Source organism: Felis catus, chromosome D1 (assembly GCF_018350175.1).
Source record: "Felis catus isolate Fca126 chromosome D1, F.catus_Fca126_mat1.0, whole genome shotgun sequence".
In the NCBI taxonomy this organism is placed as follows: Eukaryota; Metazoa; Chordata; class Mammalia; order Carnivora; family Felidae; genus Felis; species Felis catus.
Genome location: NC_058377.1, coordinates 72,551,215 through 72,570,224, shown reverse-complemented (window position 1 = coordinate 72,570,224; position 19,010 = coordinate 72,551,215). Strand labels below are relative to the sequence as shown.

At 34.9% G+C, this 19,010-nt stretch overlaps 1 protein-coding gene across 35 annotated transcripts in view; it reads left to right on the top strand.

Annotated features, from left to right (window-relative positions):
- Positions 1-19,010, top strand: part of SOX6 (SRY-box transcription factor 6) — a 695,707-nt gene that overhangs the window by 344,862 nt on the left and 331,835 nt on the right. For all 35 annotated transcript variants that reach the window (XM_045039006.1, XM_045039005.1, XM_045039007.1 and 32 more), the window contains one exon: positions 11,062-11,269. In XM_045039006.1, coding sequence (XP_044894941.1) covers positions 11,062-11,269 — 208 coding nt within the window. The remainder of the gene's footprint in view (positions 1-11,061; positions 11,270-19,010) is intronic.

Here is a 19,010-nt window from a genome sequence, read left to right as displayed (position 1 = left end):
TAGCTAAGATTAAGCTAATGTAATCCATAAACAAATTGAGAAAAGTTTGCTCCTGAATTCAGAGTTAATATGTGGCCTTCAGTTTTTGAAATTATTTTGTTCCCGGTGTACTTCTACCAAACATACCTCTCTCATTTTTTGTTTTGTTTTGTTTTGTTCTTATACTGGCATATCTTGTATAGGGGTTGATTATAGTTTTTTTTTTAGCTTTCTGAAATTGTGAGTAAGAACAGAGTTTTGCTGTCCTTTTGACTACTGTCCTTGGATCCATGAGGATGCACACAATAAAGCAAGGAATGACCTGAATCTGAGCTTTTTAAGTATTTGGAAATTAGAGAAAAAAATGTAAATTCATGCCTATGTTCCCTACTGGCTGCCCCTCGAGAAAGAGCCTGGGCTCTAAGACTGTAGGTGAGCCATCCAATTCCAGGTTGTGTGCTGCCCCCAGGTATAGCAATGTATGGCTTCCAGACATTGAGGGCATCTGAAGACAGAATTAGACCTCTACTTACTGCTTTCTGGTAAATTGGTGACATTTTTGTGCCTACTTTCCCTTTTCCTGGAAATGTAAATACAGATAGATAGAATAGATGTTTTATTAGCAACACAGTCTCTGAGGTATCATTTTTAGTCTCTTTGTACTTGTTCTCTGTGTTAAAAGCTTAAATCAGAGAACTGGAGAGTTGATTTTAAAATTTCTGGGTTACCAAGAGTTTCTTGTTAATCCTTTACATGTATGAAATTTGAAGGCTTTTGTGGTATAATTCTCTAAATTGGGACCCTCACTGGACAAGATCCAGTGAAGAGAGGAGGTGTTGGAATCCCCAGAGCAGTTGTGAGGTCTCAATGTGTATGACAGAGGCAGCAGTTTGTTCTCTAGTTGTTCATCTCTGGACAAATGAGGCCATGGGAGGGCTTCACTGTTAATAGAGCAGGATCTCTGTTAGGTAACAAATGGATTTAACAGGACTTGATTGGGATCTGGTCCTTTTTAATATTAAGAATTGTGAGATATAAAGGGCATATGCTGAACTATTTTTTATGTGACCCCAGTCTCATCATTTTCAGATAGACAACCAAGACATAGGTAATTATTATACCGATATTTATTTCCGGGGAGCTAAATTACTACCCTTTCCCTAGTGAGTCCCAACTACCTTACCTTTTTTCCTCAAAGTTTTAATATCTCATTTTTTCTGAAGCTACTCTGATACCCTTGAATGATTGCAGATCCCTTTCCCTTACAATGGCCCAGGTTTCTGTCTTGAATTATGGGGAGGTTTCCCAGAAGCTGGATTAAATGGCATTTCAACAGATTACTTGTGTCATACTACAAGCTCTTCTCTTCCCTGTTAATTCTGAGCCAGTGTCATACAAGAGGTCCCTGGTGCCCCGATTCTCCTATTTTTAAGGCTATTTGCCTGTTTGGGGTATAGGTTAGGAAGGTTTTTTACTTCACCTCCTTTGCTTCAGCTTCAAAATTCTGGTGTCTGGGTTTGTCCACTATTTCAAAGGGCTCTTCATTATTCCTCATTTGGGTGATAGCTAAATGGGTTCCTGGTGATCTTACTGATACCTGGATCCAGTGATGTACGTATAATTTAGGCATCTACCATAGCCTTCGGTTCATTTAAAGCATACTAGCTGCTTTGGTGATTCTATATAAAAAATACAGTTATTTTCATAAGTGCACTGGTATCTCTTTAATGGGGAAGAAACAGAAAAACAACTGCAGAAAAGGACACCATGAAGACAATAGACTTGACACTAGAGTAAGTATTTATCTCATAAGAAAAGTTCTGTGGAATTGTTTGAGACTCTCCTTGCAAAGAAACTTGCTCTGTTAAAACTTGTCCGATTATACTTCCCTAACTTCTGCATAATCACACCCCTTATTCCCTAAAGCCTCAGATCGTAAAAAGCAAGCAAATAAACAAAAATTCTTGATTTAGTGGAAGTGTTTTCCTTGAGATTATTTAGAGGAAACATAACTTAGAGGAAAAGACATTGCCTTATTTATCTCTGTCACTAATTTGCTGTGTGACCTTACAGAAGTCACTTTATATCTTTGGACTTCAATTTCCTCATCTCAAAAATGAAAGATTTGAGCTGTAATCACCAAGTCTCTTGCTGCTTTTAACTTTCTGGGCTTCAAAGTTGAAACTGTCTTAGCCAACTCAACCTAGCCCGGTAGTGTTGTTTAAGTTGAGTGTCATATGGTAGTTTGAATACTAATGAATTGCCAGATGAAAGTAACTGTCTGGAGTTGGTAGGCACACAAATCAGCTAATAGCTGAACCTTGATAGAATGTTGTCACATGTGCCTGAAAGATCTTCTTACTGTTCCATTACCAAAAAAATCATAAAATATTCTCATCTCTGGGGCTGCCTGTCCCGTGACATTAGATGTTTAAAGTATGATGTCTCTAAGGCAGTGGTAGTGTGCCTTAATTCTCTGTTGTTTAGAATATTGAGTACATTCAGTTCAGGGCACTACTATTTAAGAGCGGGAGAAACAAATTAGAACACACTCAAGGGAGAATGATCAGGATGGCTGAACCATGTCTTATGAGGAAGAAATCAGAGATGTTTTGCCTAGAAAAAAAGAAGATATAAGGGTAGTATAATAGCTGTGTGTTTTAAAATGTTGTCGTTCTGAATGTTTACATGGGATATAAGAAAGGTTGAAATATTATTAATATTTTATTAACATTAATATAATAATATTCTATAATATTCTTTTGTTAATATTCTTATTAATAGGAATGTTTGGCAACCCTGCACAGATGGAATGGACTGCTTTGGGAGGTATAGAGGTGTTTAAGGAGAGGCCAAAAAAATTACTTGTAAGAGATATTGTAACAGTGAACATCACTACCACCAACATCACCATTTAATGAACACTTACAATGTTACAAGCACTGTTCTAAGAGTTTTTATTTTTATTAATTCATCTGTTTTTCATAACAATGCTATGAGATAGGTTCTGTACTGCTGTTATCACTCCCATTTTATAGATGGGGAAATTAAGACACAGAGAGGTTGACTAACTCACCTGTGTTATATGGCAGGTAGATGGAAAAATTGCGATTTAACTGCAAAATCTGGCCCAGAGAGCCTATGTTTTGTTAACTATTATACCACCTTTTTCTGCACAGGGAATGAATCTTAGGTGGGATTGAGCAATTGGATTTTTAAGGACCTTTGAATCTTGAGATTTTGATTCAATATGTGAGGGTGATATGTATAGATGAGGCAAAGCTTTTCTATGTGCTTGTCTTGACAAGTTGGGGAATTTAGTATTTTTTCTGTATTTTATTTCCATTTATTAAATATCATGGTGACGAGGAAATTTAAAAAAACTTAGTATTGTGATTTTTTTCTTTGAATCAAAATAACACTTTAAAACAATAGCTTTTATTTATTAGACTTGAGGAATCATGACACTGTCGTAAATAGTGGTAATAAATTTATATTCTGATGAATAATGAATAAATTTATTATTATTAAACAGTATAATAATAGTGTAAGGTGGCATGGTTTTGTGCCAACTTTGAGAATGCTATATAAATCTAATATATTCTACCAAGTTTCAGGGCTTTTTTAAGTTTATTTATTTTGAGAAAGACAGCATGAGTGAGTGAGAGTGGGGCAGAGAGAGAGGAAGGGACACAGAGAATTCCAAGGAGGCTGTGCACTGCCAGCGCAGAGCCCAACGTGGGGCTCAAACCCACAAACCATGAGATCATGACCTGAGCTGAAATCGTGAGGCCTGAACCCATGAACCATGAGATCATGACCTGAGCCAAAATCAAGAGTCATACCCTTAACAGACTGAGCCACCCAGGTGCCCCCAAGTATCAGTTTTAATAAAAGAGAAAAAGAATAAAACTTTGTTTTACTCTTAGAGTTAATGATACTTTTATCAAGAATAACCTGCTGTTAATTGGAACCAAATTCAGTATTTTCATTTATTTAAGCTTCCTTAAACCAATGCTTTTCCTAAAATATGTCACATTAGAGAAAAATGTACTTCTTCCTCTGAGAAAGAACCTATAAATGTTAGCAATTTAGTTTTCAGCATATTAAAAAGGTTACAGTTCCTTTGTTAGCAAGAAGTTATTGGAACCTAGATTAGGTAAAGCTTTATCTGTCAGTCACCCCATAATACTGTAGTAGAATATGTCTTATACCGCACAGTTGTCAGGTAGTTTTGGGCTCATCAAAAAAGAGCGTTTGAAGTGGGGAATCAGAAAAAGCAGTACGTATCTAGCGCATATACATACATATGTGTATATATATACATATATATATCTTGATATATATATCTTAATTAAAATATATTAAAATACATGTGTATGTGTAATGTAACTTGAATGCTTAATTGAAACTTAAAATACATAAAATGCAGTGCATACAAAAGGAGGGGTGTAGAGCCATCTGTTCTGGCAGAGAAGACTGATCACTGACATGGCTGAATTGGTAGTGCACCAACTTTTAGTTGGTTTTATTATTGTGTTTAATTTCTTTACAGACATTGCATCCCATTAATTTCCTTCAGTCAAAGACTACCAAGAACACACCTGTAATGGAATAAATTGGTTTTATTACTCATTACAGTCGGGAGAACACACACCACAGGGAATCATCGAATGCCTCAGTAAGAAAGTATTCAAAAGAACATTTTGTAGGATTTGGGTTTTGTTTGAATGATTTGAGGTAGGGTTTAAGGAAACAGAATCTTGCTGTAGACTGGAGGCTGTCAGAAATCAGGGACAAACCTATAATTTGGTATCCTAATAATCTTATCTGAGGAGGGGCAGGTAGACTAGAATGAGGATAAAGCTGTAATTGGAAAGGCAGTATAACTGAAATGGAAAACAAAAACAAAAACAAAATGACAACAGGAGTGCAATAAGACTGGACACATTTAATTCAGCCTTGCTAGTGGGTGGAGGAAAGAGTAAGAGAGGGTAATATTCTGTCCCTACGGTTAGGTTGGGCAGCAGGTAGGGAAGTTGATTCATGCAGCTGCATAGAGAGGCTATTTCCTAATCATTTCTCCCAGCACCAGTGACTTCCATTTGTATGTAGGTTTCAACTCCATTATGTAGGGCAAGATTCCATTCCTGACCTATGGTCTTTGCTTGTCTCGGTTCCTGACATCTTGTCTGACTTTTGCAACCTCAGCCTACAGTTCTCCTCTGTTTGCAGTTATGACTACCCTTTCATATTCTTGGTCAAGGTGCAGTTGGCAACCCAGATGAATTAGAGCAGTAGTGTACTGTAGCTGCTCCAGGACAGAACGGAGATAACCCATATGCAGTTAGGTTAAGTGGGAATTGATAGAAAGTATCCCTAGAAAAAGCTAATTACCAATGTTAAGGTTACTGGGGTTTTGTGAGGGGTCAGGTCTTGGAATTTGTTTGGGATGACTTTATATTAGTTTGTGATTTTTTGAGCATTAATATAGAAGAGAGTAATGTCATGTAGTATTTATTATTATACTTAGATGAACAAGAATAAATTAAAACCTAAAAATGGTGCCAGTGGTCATCATGACTGTATTTTCAGAATTAAAAATGGAAACACAAGACTATTGGACAAAGGGCGTTTGAATTTAGTAAGAGTAGTTATCATTGTTCTGAGCACTTTATATACTATTCATTTCTTACAGCAACTATTTGAAGATATAATATTAACTCCATCCCATAGAAAGGCAGAGTCTAAGTCCCACCCTCTTGACTATGTGCCAGCTTTGTTGTCTTACTATTGAGTAGATTGCACTGACAGTTACATGGCATGACTCTTCAGACTAGGTTAGAAATAGTGATATAGCTTTCATCTGACTCTTTGTGGGGGTATGCACCCTTGGCAATCTGAGCTACCATGTAACAAGTCCAACTAGTCTGAAGCTAAAATCTTGGAGAGAAAGATCATATGAAGGGATCACATAGAGATAGAGGAAGATGTCCAAGAAACCCCAGCTTCCAGCTCCACACTCTTGAAGTGCTCCCATTTGTGAATAAAGAGGCTTTGAGATGACTCCAACCTTAGCCACTGACTTACTGGCAACCTCATGGGAGATCTTGAGACAGAATCACCCAGCCCAGATGCTCCCAAATTCCTGATCCACAGAAACCATTAAAAAAAGAATAAATGATTATTATTGTTTTAAGCCCTGTCTTAGGGTGATTTTTATACAATAGATAACTAATATAGGGTACTTCTTGGTAACTCTTAGATTAGGGTTAATAACAAAGTGGAATTCCTGTCTCAAAGTAGGTAAAGTTCCTCTCTGGCAATGCAAGGTAAAAAAAAAAATATTTAGAAGGTAGGTGTTATTGGAATTGTGGCATCTTTTACTGTTGAGAGTGACTTTATTATGGCCTTGTGGAATGGGAAAAGCACTGGATTTAGAGTCAGAAAACCTACATTTGGGTTTTAAACTAGTTCTGCCAGTTCTACCTGTGTGACATGAAGGAAGCTACATGACCTTCTGAGTGTCACTTTTCTTCTTGCTGCAAATGAAGATATGGAACTTTGGTATTCAGTTCTTGGCAACCCATTTTTAGAACAACATCTAGAGACTCGATTGAATCAGAGGAGAATGATGAAGGGTCTGGTAATCATGTCAGATGGGAAATGGGTATAGAAACTGGAGGAGTGTCACCTAGAAAAGAACTATTAATTCAATCCCTCCCTTAAGATATTTGAACAACTCTAATTTACAGAAGAGGAAATAGATTGATTTTGTGCATCTTTTGAGGGCAAATGGGAAACAATGGGTAATAATGATAAGGATCTAGATTGTAAGGATTCCTTTTTAAATAATCAAATTTATTAGAAAATACTATTTGAGAGCCTTGATTATTTTTCTGGGTTCAAATTCAGGGAAATTATAATATACTAACTCTCTAGATATCTTCAAGAAGACTGATTTTTTTCTCTTAAATTCTATTTTATATTTCCTTCAAGAATCCCTTCATAAAATTATTTTTGTTTTTCTTTATTACATAAACTGTGTTCATCAATGATAAGTTAGAAAACACATAAAGCAAAAGGAAATAAAAATTACCAGTAATCTCATTGCCATTGAGAGATCACTATAAATGTTTTGGTGTATATCTCCCAGTGTCTTGTTTGTTTGTTTTGTAGCCATGTTTACCCTTATGCACACATCCAACAAAATTGAGGTTATGTACTAATCTAACTACAATTATCCTTTTTTCCCATTTAATTCATATTTATTTGTAAATAAATTATTTCTACAACATTTTTTGGTATTCGTATTCAACCTTGACAACAATATTTATTTTCTCTTTAAAAATAGTATTTATAATAGAATATTTGCAAAATATGGATGACTTCAAAAAGAAAATTAAAACTACCTATTATCCCAATACTCAGAGGACTGTTAACATTTTGTTGGACATTCTGGTGTCTTTTCTTCTGTATATAACTCTTCCTAAAAAAATGTATATTGGTGTTTCTCACCAACATGCTTTTCACTAACAATACGTTATGAATATTCCCCGATGTCACTACATTTTCTGCAAAAATATGATTTTTAATAATATCAAATTATTCTACCATCTGGACCAAACCATAATGCCCTCAAATGATCCCTATAATTGGATATGCAAGTTGCCCCTAATGGTTCATCACTATAAACAACACTATATTCAGCGTATATAATATTGTTTTTAATGGCTGTGTGGTATTCCATTGTGTCGCTATGTCATCTTTTATTAAATAAATCCTTTATTTTTTTAATGTTTCAGTTCTCAATATTTTGCTTAAATAAGCAATCCTGTCACTATTAGAACAAATCTTTACTCCTACCAGTATTTTTTTTATTATTCTTGACATATTTGGTGAGGAGTTGTTTCAAGTTCAGCAGCTGGTGATGTACTTAACATTTTGTTGGATGCTCTGGGGGCATATTGAAGAAACATGAGACATGGCCCCAATCCTTCAAGTGTTAAAATTTAGTTGCAAATATGACTAATATATGCAAAATAGTAATGAATAATTTATTGTAGTATATTATTAAATGCTAAGTTGTGTGGTTCTGATTAAGTGCTTCGATGTGTATTTCAGGGGGTAGGAGGGTAGTGAGGCCCAGGATAGTCAAGCAGGACTTCAAGGATGAAATGCAGTTTGATCTGAGCTTTGAGGAGTGGGTTGAGTGAATAGTCAAAGAGAATGTGGGCCATTCTAGAGGAAAGGAACATGAAGCACAAAAGCTCAGAAATGTATATATTTGATATATTCACAGTACCATGAGAAGGCTATTTAAGTTTAACATCTTTTTATTGCCACTGCTGAGCAATCAGTTTTGAATAACAACTTCTGAAAAATCTGAGCAATATTTATTTTAATATGTTTTTTCCAGTTTATTGAGATATAACTGACAATAACATTGTATTAAAGTGTACAACGTAATTATTTGATATATGTATGTATTGTGAAATGATTACCATAATAAGTTTAGTTAAAATCCATCACTTCACATGGAAGTGTGATTTTTTTTATTTGCTTTTAATATTTACTTTTCTATCCCTTCAGACATGGAAACATCTTAATTAAATATTCCTAATTTGTGAAAATTGCTTATGTTTTCTACACACTTTGCCTGATGATTTTTTTTGTACTACTGTGTGGTTTTTCAGTCATCTGCATATAATATTGTATTGTATTTAATTCATTTCCAGCAAAAAAAAAATGCTTTAGATAATCTGAATCAATGTTATTCTATTTCTTATGTTGGGACTGGGATCCTCTTAAATAATATTTCAAAAATGATCTTCACTGTTAGGCTTGTTGATGCCACTGAGGTTGGAAGAAAACAAATTTATAGTAAATTGTCTTTGAAAGAACTAATGCTAACTCAGGCCCCATATGCTTGGCTTTTGTGATGTTCATTTGTTCAGTCATGTTATACAGTGGTGTTTTCACAAGAAAGAACAAAAGAAGAGAAGTAATCTCTTTTATGTAATTTTTAAAAATCACAAGTAACTGGCCTTCTTAAAAATGTTCGTAATTATATCCATATTATAACATTAAGGCAAAGCACATTTGTTTTATTGCCTTCATAGGAAATGAGAATTAAAGGACCTATACATCAGAATCACTTAGGATGTTCATCAAACTTCACATTCCTGGGCCCTACTCTTGGCAGTATAGAGGGAGGTGAGGGAATCTGCATTTTAACATACTTGTAGGGAATTCTAAACATTGAAGTTTGAGGACTATTGCTTTGAGACCAAATACTGTCTCAAATCTCTCCTCCACAGCTGTGCTGCAGTAACATGCAGCAAGACTCGACAGATATCATTGGGCATCTTTCCTCAAACTGAATTTCCTAGGACCTGTTTTGTTTTTAGGAAATTCCATAATAAGTTGAGCTTTTTTTTTCCTCAATAAAACTTACTTAAAAGTTAAAAAAAAAAAAGCAAAACTAAACAAAACAAAACTATAGATCCTTTGTCAAGTTTTTTGTTTTTTTGTTTTTTCCTAACTTGGCATTATTGGCTTTTATCCAACAGTACTCTCTTCATTATAAGTGTTTGGACTTAGTACCACTTTACTCAGATGAATTGCCTATAGGTCTCCATTCATGAGACCATCATTCCTTAAGTTTTAGAAAGTTAAAAAGTGAGGGCCAGAAATAGTAAAATTCACACCTTTCCATTGTTTCTAAGGTTGGTATAAGATGACTTATATGACTTAAGTCATTGATGATTTTATCCACTGCCTATGTCAGTGCCTAGTGACATATTGCAAGTAATTGTTACTTAATAATAATCCCAACAACCCTGAAAATAAGTTTTATTCCTACCTTGTACAATGATAAAAATACTAAATGCCTAGCATTTATTGAGTATAGTTATTTCATTTAATTTATATGGAAACTTACTTCTCTACGCTCCATTTTCCTTTCTCCCCCTTTCCGTACCAGTTATTACTGTAACTTTTGCCTCATATTTCTTCCTCTACTTCTTAAAGCTTGCTGGGCTTCTTAGTGAAAAAGGAGAGAGATATAGGAGCAATTACAATTGCCACGCTTCTGATGAGAATCACAAAGACTAGCTCCTTTACATAGTTTTTCGTTGGGCAAGAGAAAACCCACGCTCAGACAGATAAGGTGAATGTAAGGTTACTGATGGGTGATGGCTAAATAATAGTTGCTTCCAACCCTCAGTTCTGATTTAGAGAGATATAAAAACATTTTCTTCCTGTAAACTTTTAGGTGTTTATTATTTTCAGTCTCAGATTTGCATTTTTTCCTTGCAGATGAATCTGACCCTCTTACCAGTTAGCTAACTTCTCTGTTCTTGTGCAAATATTTCTGTAACAAACTCGGCCTTTTTAAAAACAACCAACCAAACAAAAAAAACCATAAAAGTAAACCACTTTTAAATGTGTGTGACTATGTGCTAAAATACAAGTGGTGAAGATAAGGAATAGAATGAGGCTTTTGTAACTTTGACAGTTGTGTAGCTAGGAAAAAAAAAAGATTCTGCTCAAACCCTAGTGCACAAAAATATTCCGGTTGGCTAACTTTGTGGCACTGATTTAGATGTTTTATATGTTTTCTGTTGAATAATTAATATTGGATATTGAAGCTAATTTCTCTTTTGGTTCTAAATTCAAGGATAATGTTATTGTGATGTACGTATTTTTAGGCTGTGGGAAGAGCATTTAACAAAAGTGCCAATGGAAAGAAAAACTTTGTCCAGCTTAATAATTAATAATTATTGAATGCAAACTATTTTAAATGAAAGGTGTAAGAATAAGTAAAGTGTCCCTATTAAAATGAAGTTTTTGAACCACTTGGATTGGTTTCTAATAAAAAAAAACAGTTTGAATCTGCAATTTCAGGGTAGTTCTTTGGATAATTGCTTCTTTCATGTTTAGTATTTTTAAAGCAGAGACGGCTTAATATTATTTGTTCATCTAAGCGTCATATGCTGTCATTCTGAGTTTGGGATTTTTCTCCAACGATATGCAGAGAAACAAACGTTCTAATGGTTTTATTTTATTTTGTTTTTCTAGGAGTCAGAGAATAATAAGTTATGTTCCCTATATTCCTTCCGAAATACCTCTACCTCACCACATAAGCCTGACGAAGGGAGTCGGGACCGCGAGATAATGACCAGTGTTACTTTTGGAACCCCAGAACGCCGCAAAGGAAGCCTTGCCGATGTGGTGGACACACTGAAACAGAAGAAGCTTGAGGAAATGACTCGGACTGAACAAGAGGGTATGTGTGGACTTAACTGTTGGGCTTTATTCTTTTAAAGATTCCAGGCCTTTTAAAAAATGAGTGGGATTTCAAGGGCCAAAGCAGTGCGTAATTGGCACTAGCTAGGAAAAAGTTATTCAGAGGTTACCATGGTGATGGCAGATTGTGATCCATTGAAAGTATTAAGCAGATAGCTCCATTTTTCTAAACTTTGTGCATTTTATTTGGTTCTTATGATAACAAATTAAGGTTTTAAACTAACTGCAAGCCTTACCCTTGAAAAAGATGTAGTATGGGAACTTTTGCAGCTGCAACTTAATTTTTCATTTCTCTCCTTCACTTCCCTTTAATGGATAGTGTTTTATTATGAAAAGACCAACTGTTTAAAAAGAAAAAACAAACAAAAAAAACTAATTTATTTCTCATTTTTATAAATATTACAAATTTATAAATATTATTCTTTCACCTTCAAATGTTGTAGAATTGAGAATTGAGGTTTCTAATATTGTGAAAGCTAAATGCTCAAGGGAGAAGTGCTGTGACACATGACATCTGTTGCAGTGTCCCACATCTCATCTACCTTCTCCACTCTCTCAAGAGTCCACTTAGGTTCATGTAGGTCCTAAAAAACAAATGAAAAAAGACTCTATCATAATATTGTTAAATTGAATAAATCAAGCCTAAGTGACTGCTATACTTATGTGTGTCCTTTCATTCTTTATGTATAGATTTTAGACTTTGAAATGTAGGGCAGTTAATGGTTCTGTATTTATTGCTAACATCATAAGTTAAATTTAGACTTCTGTGACACTATCAAGAAATGGGGATATAAGGGAATTTTTCATATAACTTAATTTTATTCCTCTAACGGCTTAAAAGTTTAAAAGTTTCAAATCAATTTTTGTGGATGTGTCCATCACATCAACACAAAAGGAGTTTCTAAAATGTATTACACACTTACCTAACTTACCAACCAGATTATATGGCACAAATGTAAATGCTTTTTGATGACTCAGGATCATGATGCAATAGACTATGGACTCCAATCGAACAATTACGTGACCCTGCATTAATTCTTCAGTCTCCCTGAGCCACAAAATGTAAAATTTGGGATGGTACTAATACTTGACTTGGAAACTCAAAAATTTTGAGAATTAACTATAATAATGAATATAGAAGTCTCTTATGAACAGTAAACTACATAAACTTGGGGTATTGTGATGATTGTCATATTATAAATGTCAATTATTTTATCGTGCTATAATGTAATGATGCCCCTAGAGATCATTGAGATAATTAGGACTGTTTGGCCTTATGGTTATTTCTCTGTAATTATGAAACTTTGGAATGCTTGTGTCTGCTTGATATAGATATTTTTTTCGGTGCATGCGTGTGTGTGTGTGTGTGTGTGTGTGTGTGTGTGTGTGTGTTGGTTTCTCCTTTTTCAATAACAGGTTTCAGGCTGTTACTTTTTGCTTGGTTGTGAAAAATTTCTAATTTCTTTCATTTTTCATTTATAAATTATGAAAATATATGATCATGACCGCTGGACCATGTGTAAAATATACATATATATATCTGGGTGAGTTGCTTAGAGATTCTGGGTAATATGCATGATTTTTAGTGCATGGGCTTCTCCCTGCTCAGACACTTTAGTTTCCCCTACTTGGCTATGTTCTAGAATGATTGAGGCTGTCAGATCAATAATGTCTGATTGAGATTGCTAGATTATTTTTAATTATGATTTCCAAAAAGATGGTTTTAGTTCCATAAGAAAGAGGGTTTCAAGATACTTTAGAGAACTCTTTAATGTAAAAATAATGAAATTGATTTGTGATGATTTTTTTTGGTGTGGACTCCAGGAGAATTTAAAATAATTTTTATCTTGCAAGTCATGGTTAGTTTTCCGTTCTTCCTCCTTATTACTGTGTGTCAAAGGTTTGATACAAGAGAGGCATTTGCAAGATGAGACCTCTCATTTAAGAGTATTTTATCACTCACTATATTCCTACTATCAAAGAATATTTTTATGTGCTTTACTGAAATTTGTTTTCAGTATATAAACTATATACACTTTAGGCATCAGAAAACCAGGCATTTTTTAGTGTGCATTAATGTGTATATTAAATATAAATATGAAGTGATAAAAGTAGGTTCTTCAAACTTACACATTCTACAAATCTGGAAGGAATGCTGAATATAATGTATGAAAGAAACAAAGCTCAAAAGGTTTTGACAAACCGAAAATGTGAACTTAAAACTGACCCATCAAGATAAAATTTAATAGATCTTCTTGTCAAGTCCAGAGAGTATGACCAAAACTCCTAGCTGCACAAATAATTACTGAAGGAAATTCGAATAGCAGACATAGGAATTTTTTAAAAAGCTTATGAGGTTTAGGTGGCAGAAAGTGCACTGGGGTCCACATGATGAATATTGCCCAAAATTTGCCAATGCTGCCTCAGTCAGCATTACTAGAATTACAGTATGTAGCATTCAAGAAGTGGTAGTCCCATTGAACTCCCTGCTCAATAGAATGCATCTGAATTATTGTGTCGGGTTGAGAATTACCACACTTTAAGAGGGACTGGAAAGCATTGGGATATTCTCAGAGGAGAACAGGTGACATGATAACAGACATACAATTATATAATAAGAGGGATGGTTGAAGGAACTAGTATTATTAATCCCAGAGAAAATAGATCAAGGATGACAGGATGGTTGTCTTTAAAGATTAAAGTCATGTGGAGGAAGAATTAGGTTCATTCTATGTAGCTCCATAGCGATAGAATGAAGATCAGTGACAAGAAGTTGCAAGGAACCAGATTATCATTTATAACAAGATTAATTGTCTAACAGTTGTACCTGTCCATATATGGAAGATAATAAATTGCCCTTGGAGGCTTGTGGCAATCTTAATTGCCATTTTAATAGGGCTAGGGGACAGGAGATTGGTCTTTTCCTAATGCCAAGGCTCTATGAATTTTTATGAAAAACAATATGCTTATACAATATTTTATAGTTCATCATATGTATGTATTTATAGTTCTAATCAAGAACTACATAGTATCATGATTACTTTTATGTAAGTTTTCTTTTTATTTTACAAGGTGCTGTATTAGAACTGAGGAATTCTTATCTGTTTACTTTTTTTTTTTTTTTTTTGCCTTGGATTCCTTTGGTAGTCTGGTGAAGCCTACAGGTTATTTTTTAGTTTAAATAGATAAAGTAAAATACACGGGATTACAAAGAAAATGAATTATATTAAAATATTAAATAATTTTATAATTTTGTGATATGGTAGAAAGTGCTACTTTACTAATGTGTTAAACAACAAGATCTAATGGAGGGACTCAAAATATCAAAATTTTAAAGTAGTGATAAACATAAAAGACATTTTGAGATATCGTTAACAAGTTCAGTGCTATCTAAAAATACATTTTAATTCTATCAGTTACAGTATCACTACCAATATTTTATGGCTTGCTGCCTGCATCCACAATTTGAGGAAGTGCAAATTTTCAATTAGAGGTTAGTGAAAAAGAATTTTTTCCAACCAGGTTCACCATCCAAGGTCCCTGAATTCTGTAGATATGAGAAAAGAGGAAGGGGTGCATATGGGAGAGTTATTAGGAGATAGAATTGTTAGGAGTTGACATTTAAGTGAGGAGACCAAGGGAGAGGAATGGTTCAAATGTTGCTCAGGGTTTTTATTTAAAAAAAAATTTTTTTTTTCAACGTTTATTTATTTTTGGGACAGAGAGAGACAGAGCATGAACAGGGGAGGGGCAGAGAGAGAGGGAGACACAGAATCGGAAACAGGCTCCAGGCTCTGAGCCATCAGCCCAGAGCCCGATGCGGGGCTCGAACTCCCAGACCGGGAGATCATGACCTGGCTGAAGTCGGTCGCTTAACCGACTGCGCCACCCAGGCACCCCTGCTCAGGGTTTTTAAAACTTTGTGTGAATAGGAGGGTGTTAATACAATTAATAAAAAAAAAAAATAGAGGAACATGTTTTGGAGATGGGAGCCATGAAAATTTCTATTTTTTGAGTTTGTTTCCTAATTTAATGACCTGCTTGGAGCAGTAGTACAGAATAATATAACAGATATTCTGATTCTATGACAGCTGTATTTCAGGTCTAAGGAGGTGTAATAGCTCCAACATTTGCCTGGCTTTGACCCCTTAAAGCCCCATGTCCCTCTCCTTATGTGGGACAGCTCTTATCCCATGGGACATAGCAGAGCTTTCAAAAGAGCTTACTCACCTCTCTCTCACCTCTATTTCCTGGTTTGAAGGCCATACCTCATGAATGACAAGCCTGTGTGATTGACATAATAAATGACTTTTCCTGAGTCATTCTTGTCCTGGAGAATGTTTTGAGTCTATCAGGCTAAAAGCCTTCCCCCTCACTTCCCCTCCTATACCGGAACTGATTTATTAAAAGTTTATTTATTATGGTCTATTTTAAAACAATATCTACATGATAAAACAAAACTCTTCACATAGCATTAGGAAAGTTATTCTCTTACAGGCAGATCCTTTCGTCAGCCAAATAATTGTCCAGTGTTTTATCTGCCATCCCTCAAGAAATGCCTTCTTCAGAGCAATGATTTGACTGGATTGCTGAAACAGTGATGAACAAAGGTGTTCTGTCTGAAGTGCCTCTTCTGAAAGTGAGATTTGTGGGAAAATAGACAAGGTTTCTGTTTTTTTGTAAATGTAACCTTGATTTTTTGGTCATAGGTACGTAGGAAGATAGATGATAGGTAGGTAGATAGATAGATAGATAGATAGATAGATAGATAGATAGATAGATACATGGATAGATGGATAGAATGAATACAGAATCTACCTTTTAAAATACCATTGATATTGGTGGGTAGAGTATGCAGAAAGACTTTGATTATAGGTTGAGGTTAAAATGCTTCCAAGATAAAAATCCTTCAGCTGTGATTAAATGATGAATTTTAGTTATCCTTGTATCACCCATCGTGTTGCCAATGTTGCTGGGCTCTAACATAAGCGACAGTTGTCAGAAAATGAATACTTTAAAAAGGACTTCTATATCTAAATACATATATTTAATCAGAGAGTCCTTTGGCTTCTGAAAATAAGTTGTCTAATGAGAATTTCATTTGAGCAGCTGCGACTGAGGAGGTCAACAGGCATTGCCTAGGAGAATATGGCCCAGCTGGTTAAATCTGGTTGTTGTCGTGATTTAAATGGTCAAGTGCTGCTTGTAATCCAGGACCGTCTGTTTGTAAAGGGAAGAGTGAGTGCTTCAGCATAATGTACAGCTGTTTTAATCTCTCTTTAATAATAGTGCTTCAGCCACTATCATGTCTTGTGTATCATACTACTAAGTATATGATCCTAGGCTGGGTAAACCGGTTTGGGTCAGGTTCTGGAGGCATGTGAGCTTGGAGAGAAAGGGATACAATGATATAAACCTTAACTCTCTGACAAAATAAAATCTTCTTTCCAACTTTTTGGCTCTTTTAAAAGACGTATTCTTTAGGTAATAATTATTGTGATCAAAAAGGAGTGATAGTTTGTAGCTAGATAGAAACATTTGAATGAGTGAACTCTCTTTGATAGAGGCCGTAAACTTAATGGAAAGTATGCAGGATCGGTACAGTTGTATAGAATATACTTTGGACAGAAATTAGAGTATTTGTCCAGTGCAATTGTGTGCCACAAGCTATCATGATGGAGAAAGTATGTGGTTTCATTTGACTGTGTATGTGGAGAAAGGGCAGGAGCATTTGAGCTTTGGATTCCTGGTGGGATAGGCTTTCCAATGGATTATGCAGCTGTTACCCTGCACAAGAATGAACACGTGTTTATGTGTATATCTGACAGATTATTATCATTATTCACATCTCTAAACAATAATTTGGATTTTTACATATATTTTTACTGAATTATATTTAGTTAGGATATATGTTGGTATGTATTGCTTATCTGATTGCGGTTGCTGTACTAAAGAGGGAATGTGGTGCAGTTTCAGCAATGGGGAAACTCAGTTTTGAAAATCATGTTTCTGAGTGAGCTAGATCTGTGTTTGACCATAAATTCTATTATTTAGAGGGACCGTAGAGTCTACTGATTGAGAATGTGGGCTCTGGAGCTAGACTGCCTATGTTTGAAATTCAGCTCAGCATTTACCAGGGGGATGACATAGGGCACCTACCTCTCTGTGCCTCACTTTTCTCAATCAGAAATTGGACATAATTATAGTGCTGTCATAGGATCAGGATTTAGTTAATTCAACTAAAGCATCTAGAGCATTACCAGCATATAGTAAGTGTTCAATAAATGTAACCAACATACTTTCTAGCTGTATGACCTTGAACAAATGACTTAGTCCTTTTGTGCTTCGGTTCCCTCATCTGTAAAACTAGATGAATGGTACCTACTTTGCAGGGTTGTGTGAGGATTTCACACATTAAATAGATAAAACACATAGCTTCTATAATTGTAATTATTACTACTGTTGCTATTGTTATTATTGGAAGAAACATTTTTGAGGGAAATATTACAGGAATCTCTCTTTTTTTTTTTTTTTTTTTGGCCACAGACAGAATCATAGGAAATGTCCCATGGTGTTAGGGGATTTAGCATTTGGCAGCAATGATGTTCCTGTTTTCTGGAAGAGCAATTCAGTTTAACTCTCCTTTCAGGCTTTTTGGAAAGGCTGATAGTAAAATTTCCCCACTGGAAGCCAATCTTCCCTGCTGAGAAATATGCGGAATATGATGTTGTCAGTGAGAAAGGTTGGTAGAGCCTTGGATGAGGTTTTCAGATAGTACCCAGTTAAGAGCAATGTGTTTTTGTTAGAGAAAAAAAATCTATTAAAAGCTCATGCCAAAAAAAAAGTTTAACTTTCATACCATGCTAGAGCATCAAAAGAATTTTTTAAGGCAAAATTTATGGATGTTAGGTTTGCCACTGTTGTGATTGAAGGGTTATATTGGTGAAGCATTTAGAATTTGAGATCCAGACCCTTCTTTATATTTCTCATTCATGGAGGTAATAGGAAAGGCTTTGGATTTTGCATAAGAAACACATTAAGTATTCATTACAAATGCCCCCAGAATTATTATTTCAAATAAGTTGGAAATTTCAAGTCATTTCAATGCTGAAGTTCCCCAACACCACTCATAATCTAAGTGAAGAAGCAATCAGGTATTCAGAGCAATGCTGATGCAACTTCATTTCATTTTTTCTTCTTTTTAAAACACTGCATCTTTCCTTCTTATGATATTTGTGTCCTCGCTCCTGTTTTAAAGAGTTTGTAGCATATTCATAGCAAATGCAATCTAGTACAGATAGTTTAAATAAACATACTTTCTGAAAGTATTTTCCAATTAGGGATTACAATGTGCTAGAACTACTGGTGTTTGAATTATGAAAATCATTATGTTTGGTTTGTTTTTGTGTTAAGTATATTTGCTTTCTAATACTCTGGAAACTGGACATCCTCTCATATAACTTTATAAAGGATATAATCAGGCTGAATCCGGTGAGCCCCAGGCATTCTGGACAAATCTTGGTTATTTTAATTTGCTCTTGTTTTACAACTCCCATTTACAGTGTTGGCAACATACTAGTTGGTTGAATCTTTTTCTTAACTTCATTTTGTGTGCCTGTACCTTGAAAAGATAATTCACATTTGTTGGTCCATTTCTATTTCTGCAGATTTAAACGTTCTTTTCTTAAAGCTCTTTCTTGAAGAATGTTAAGAACAGATAC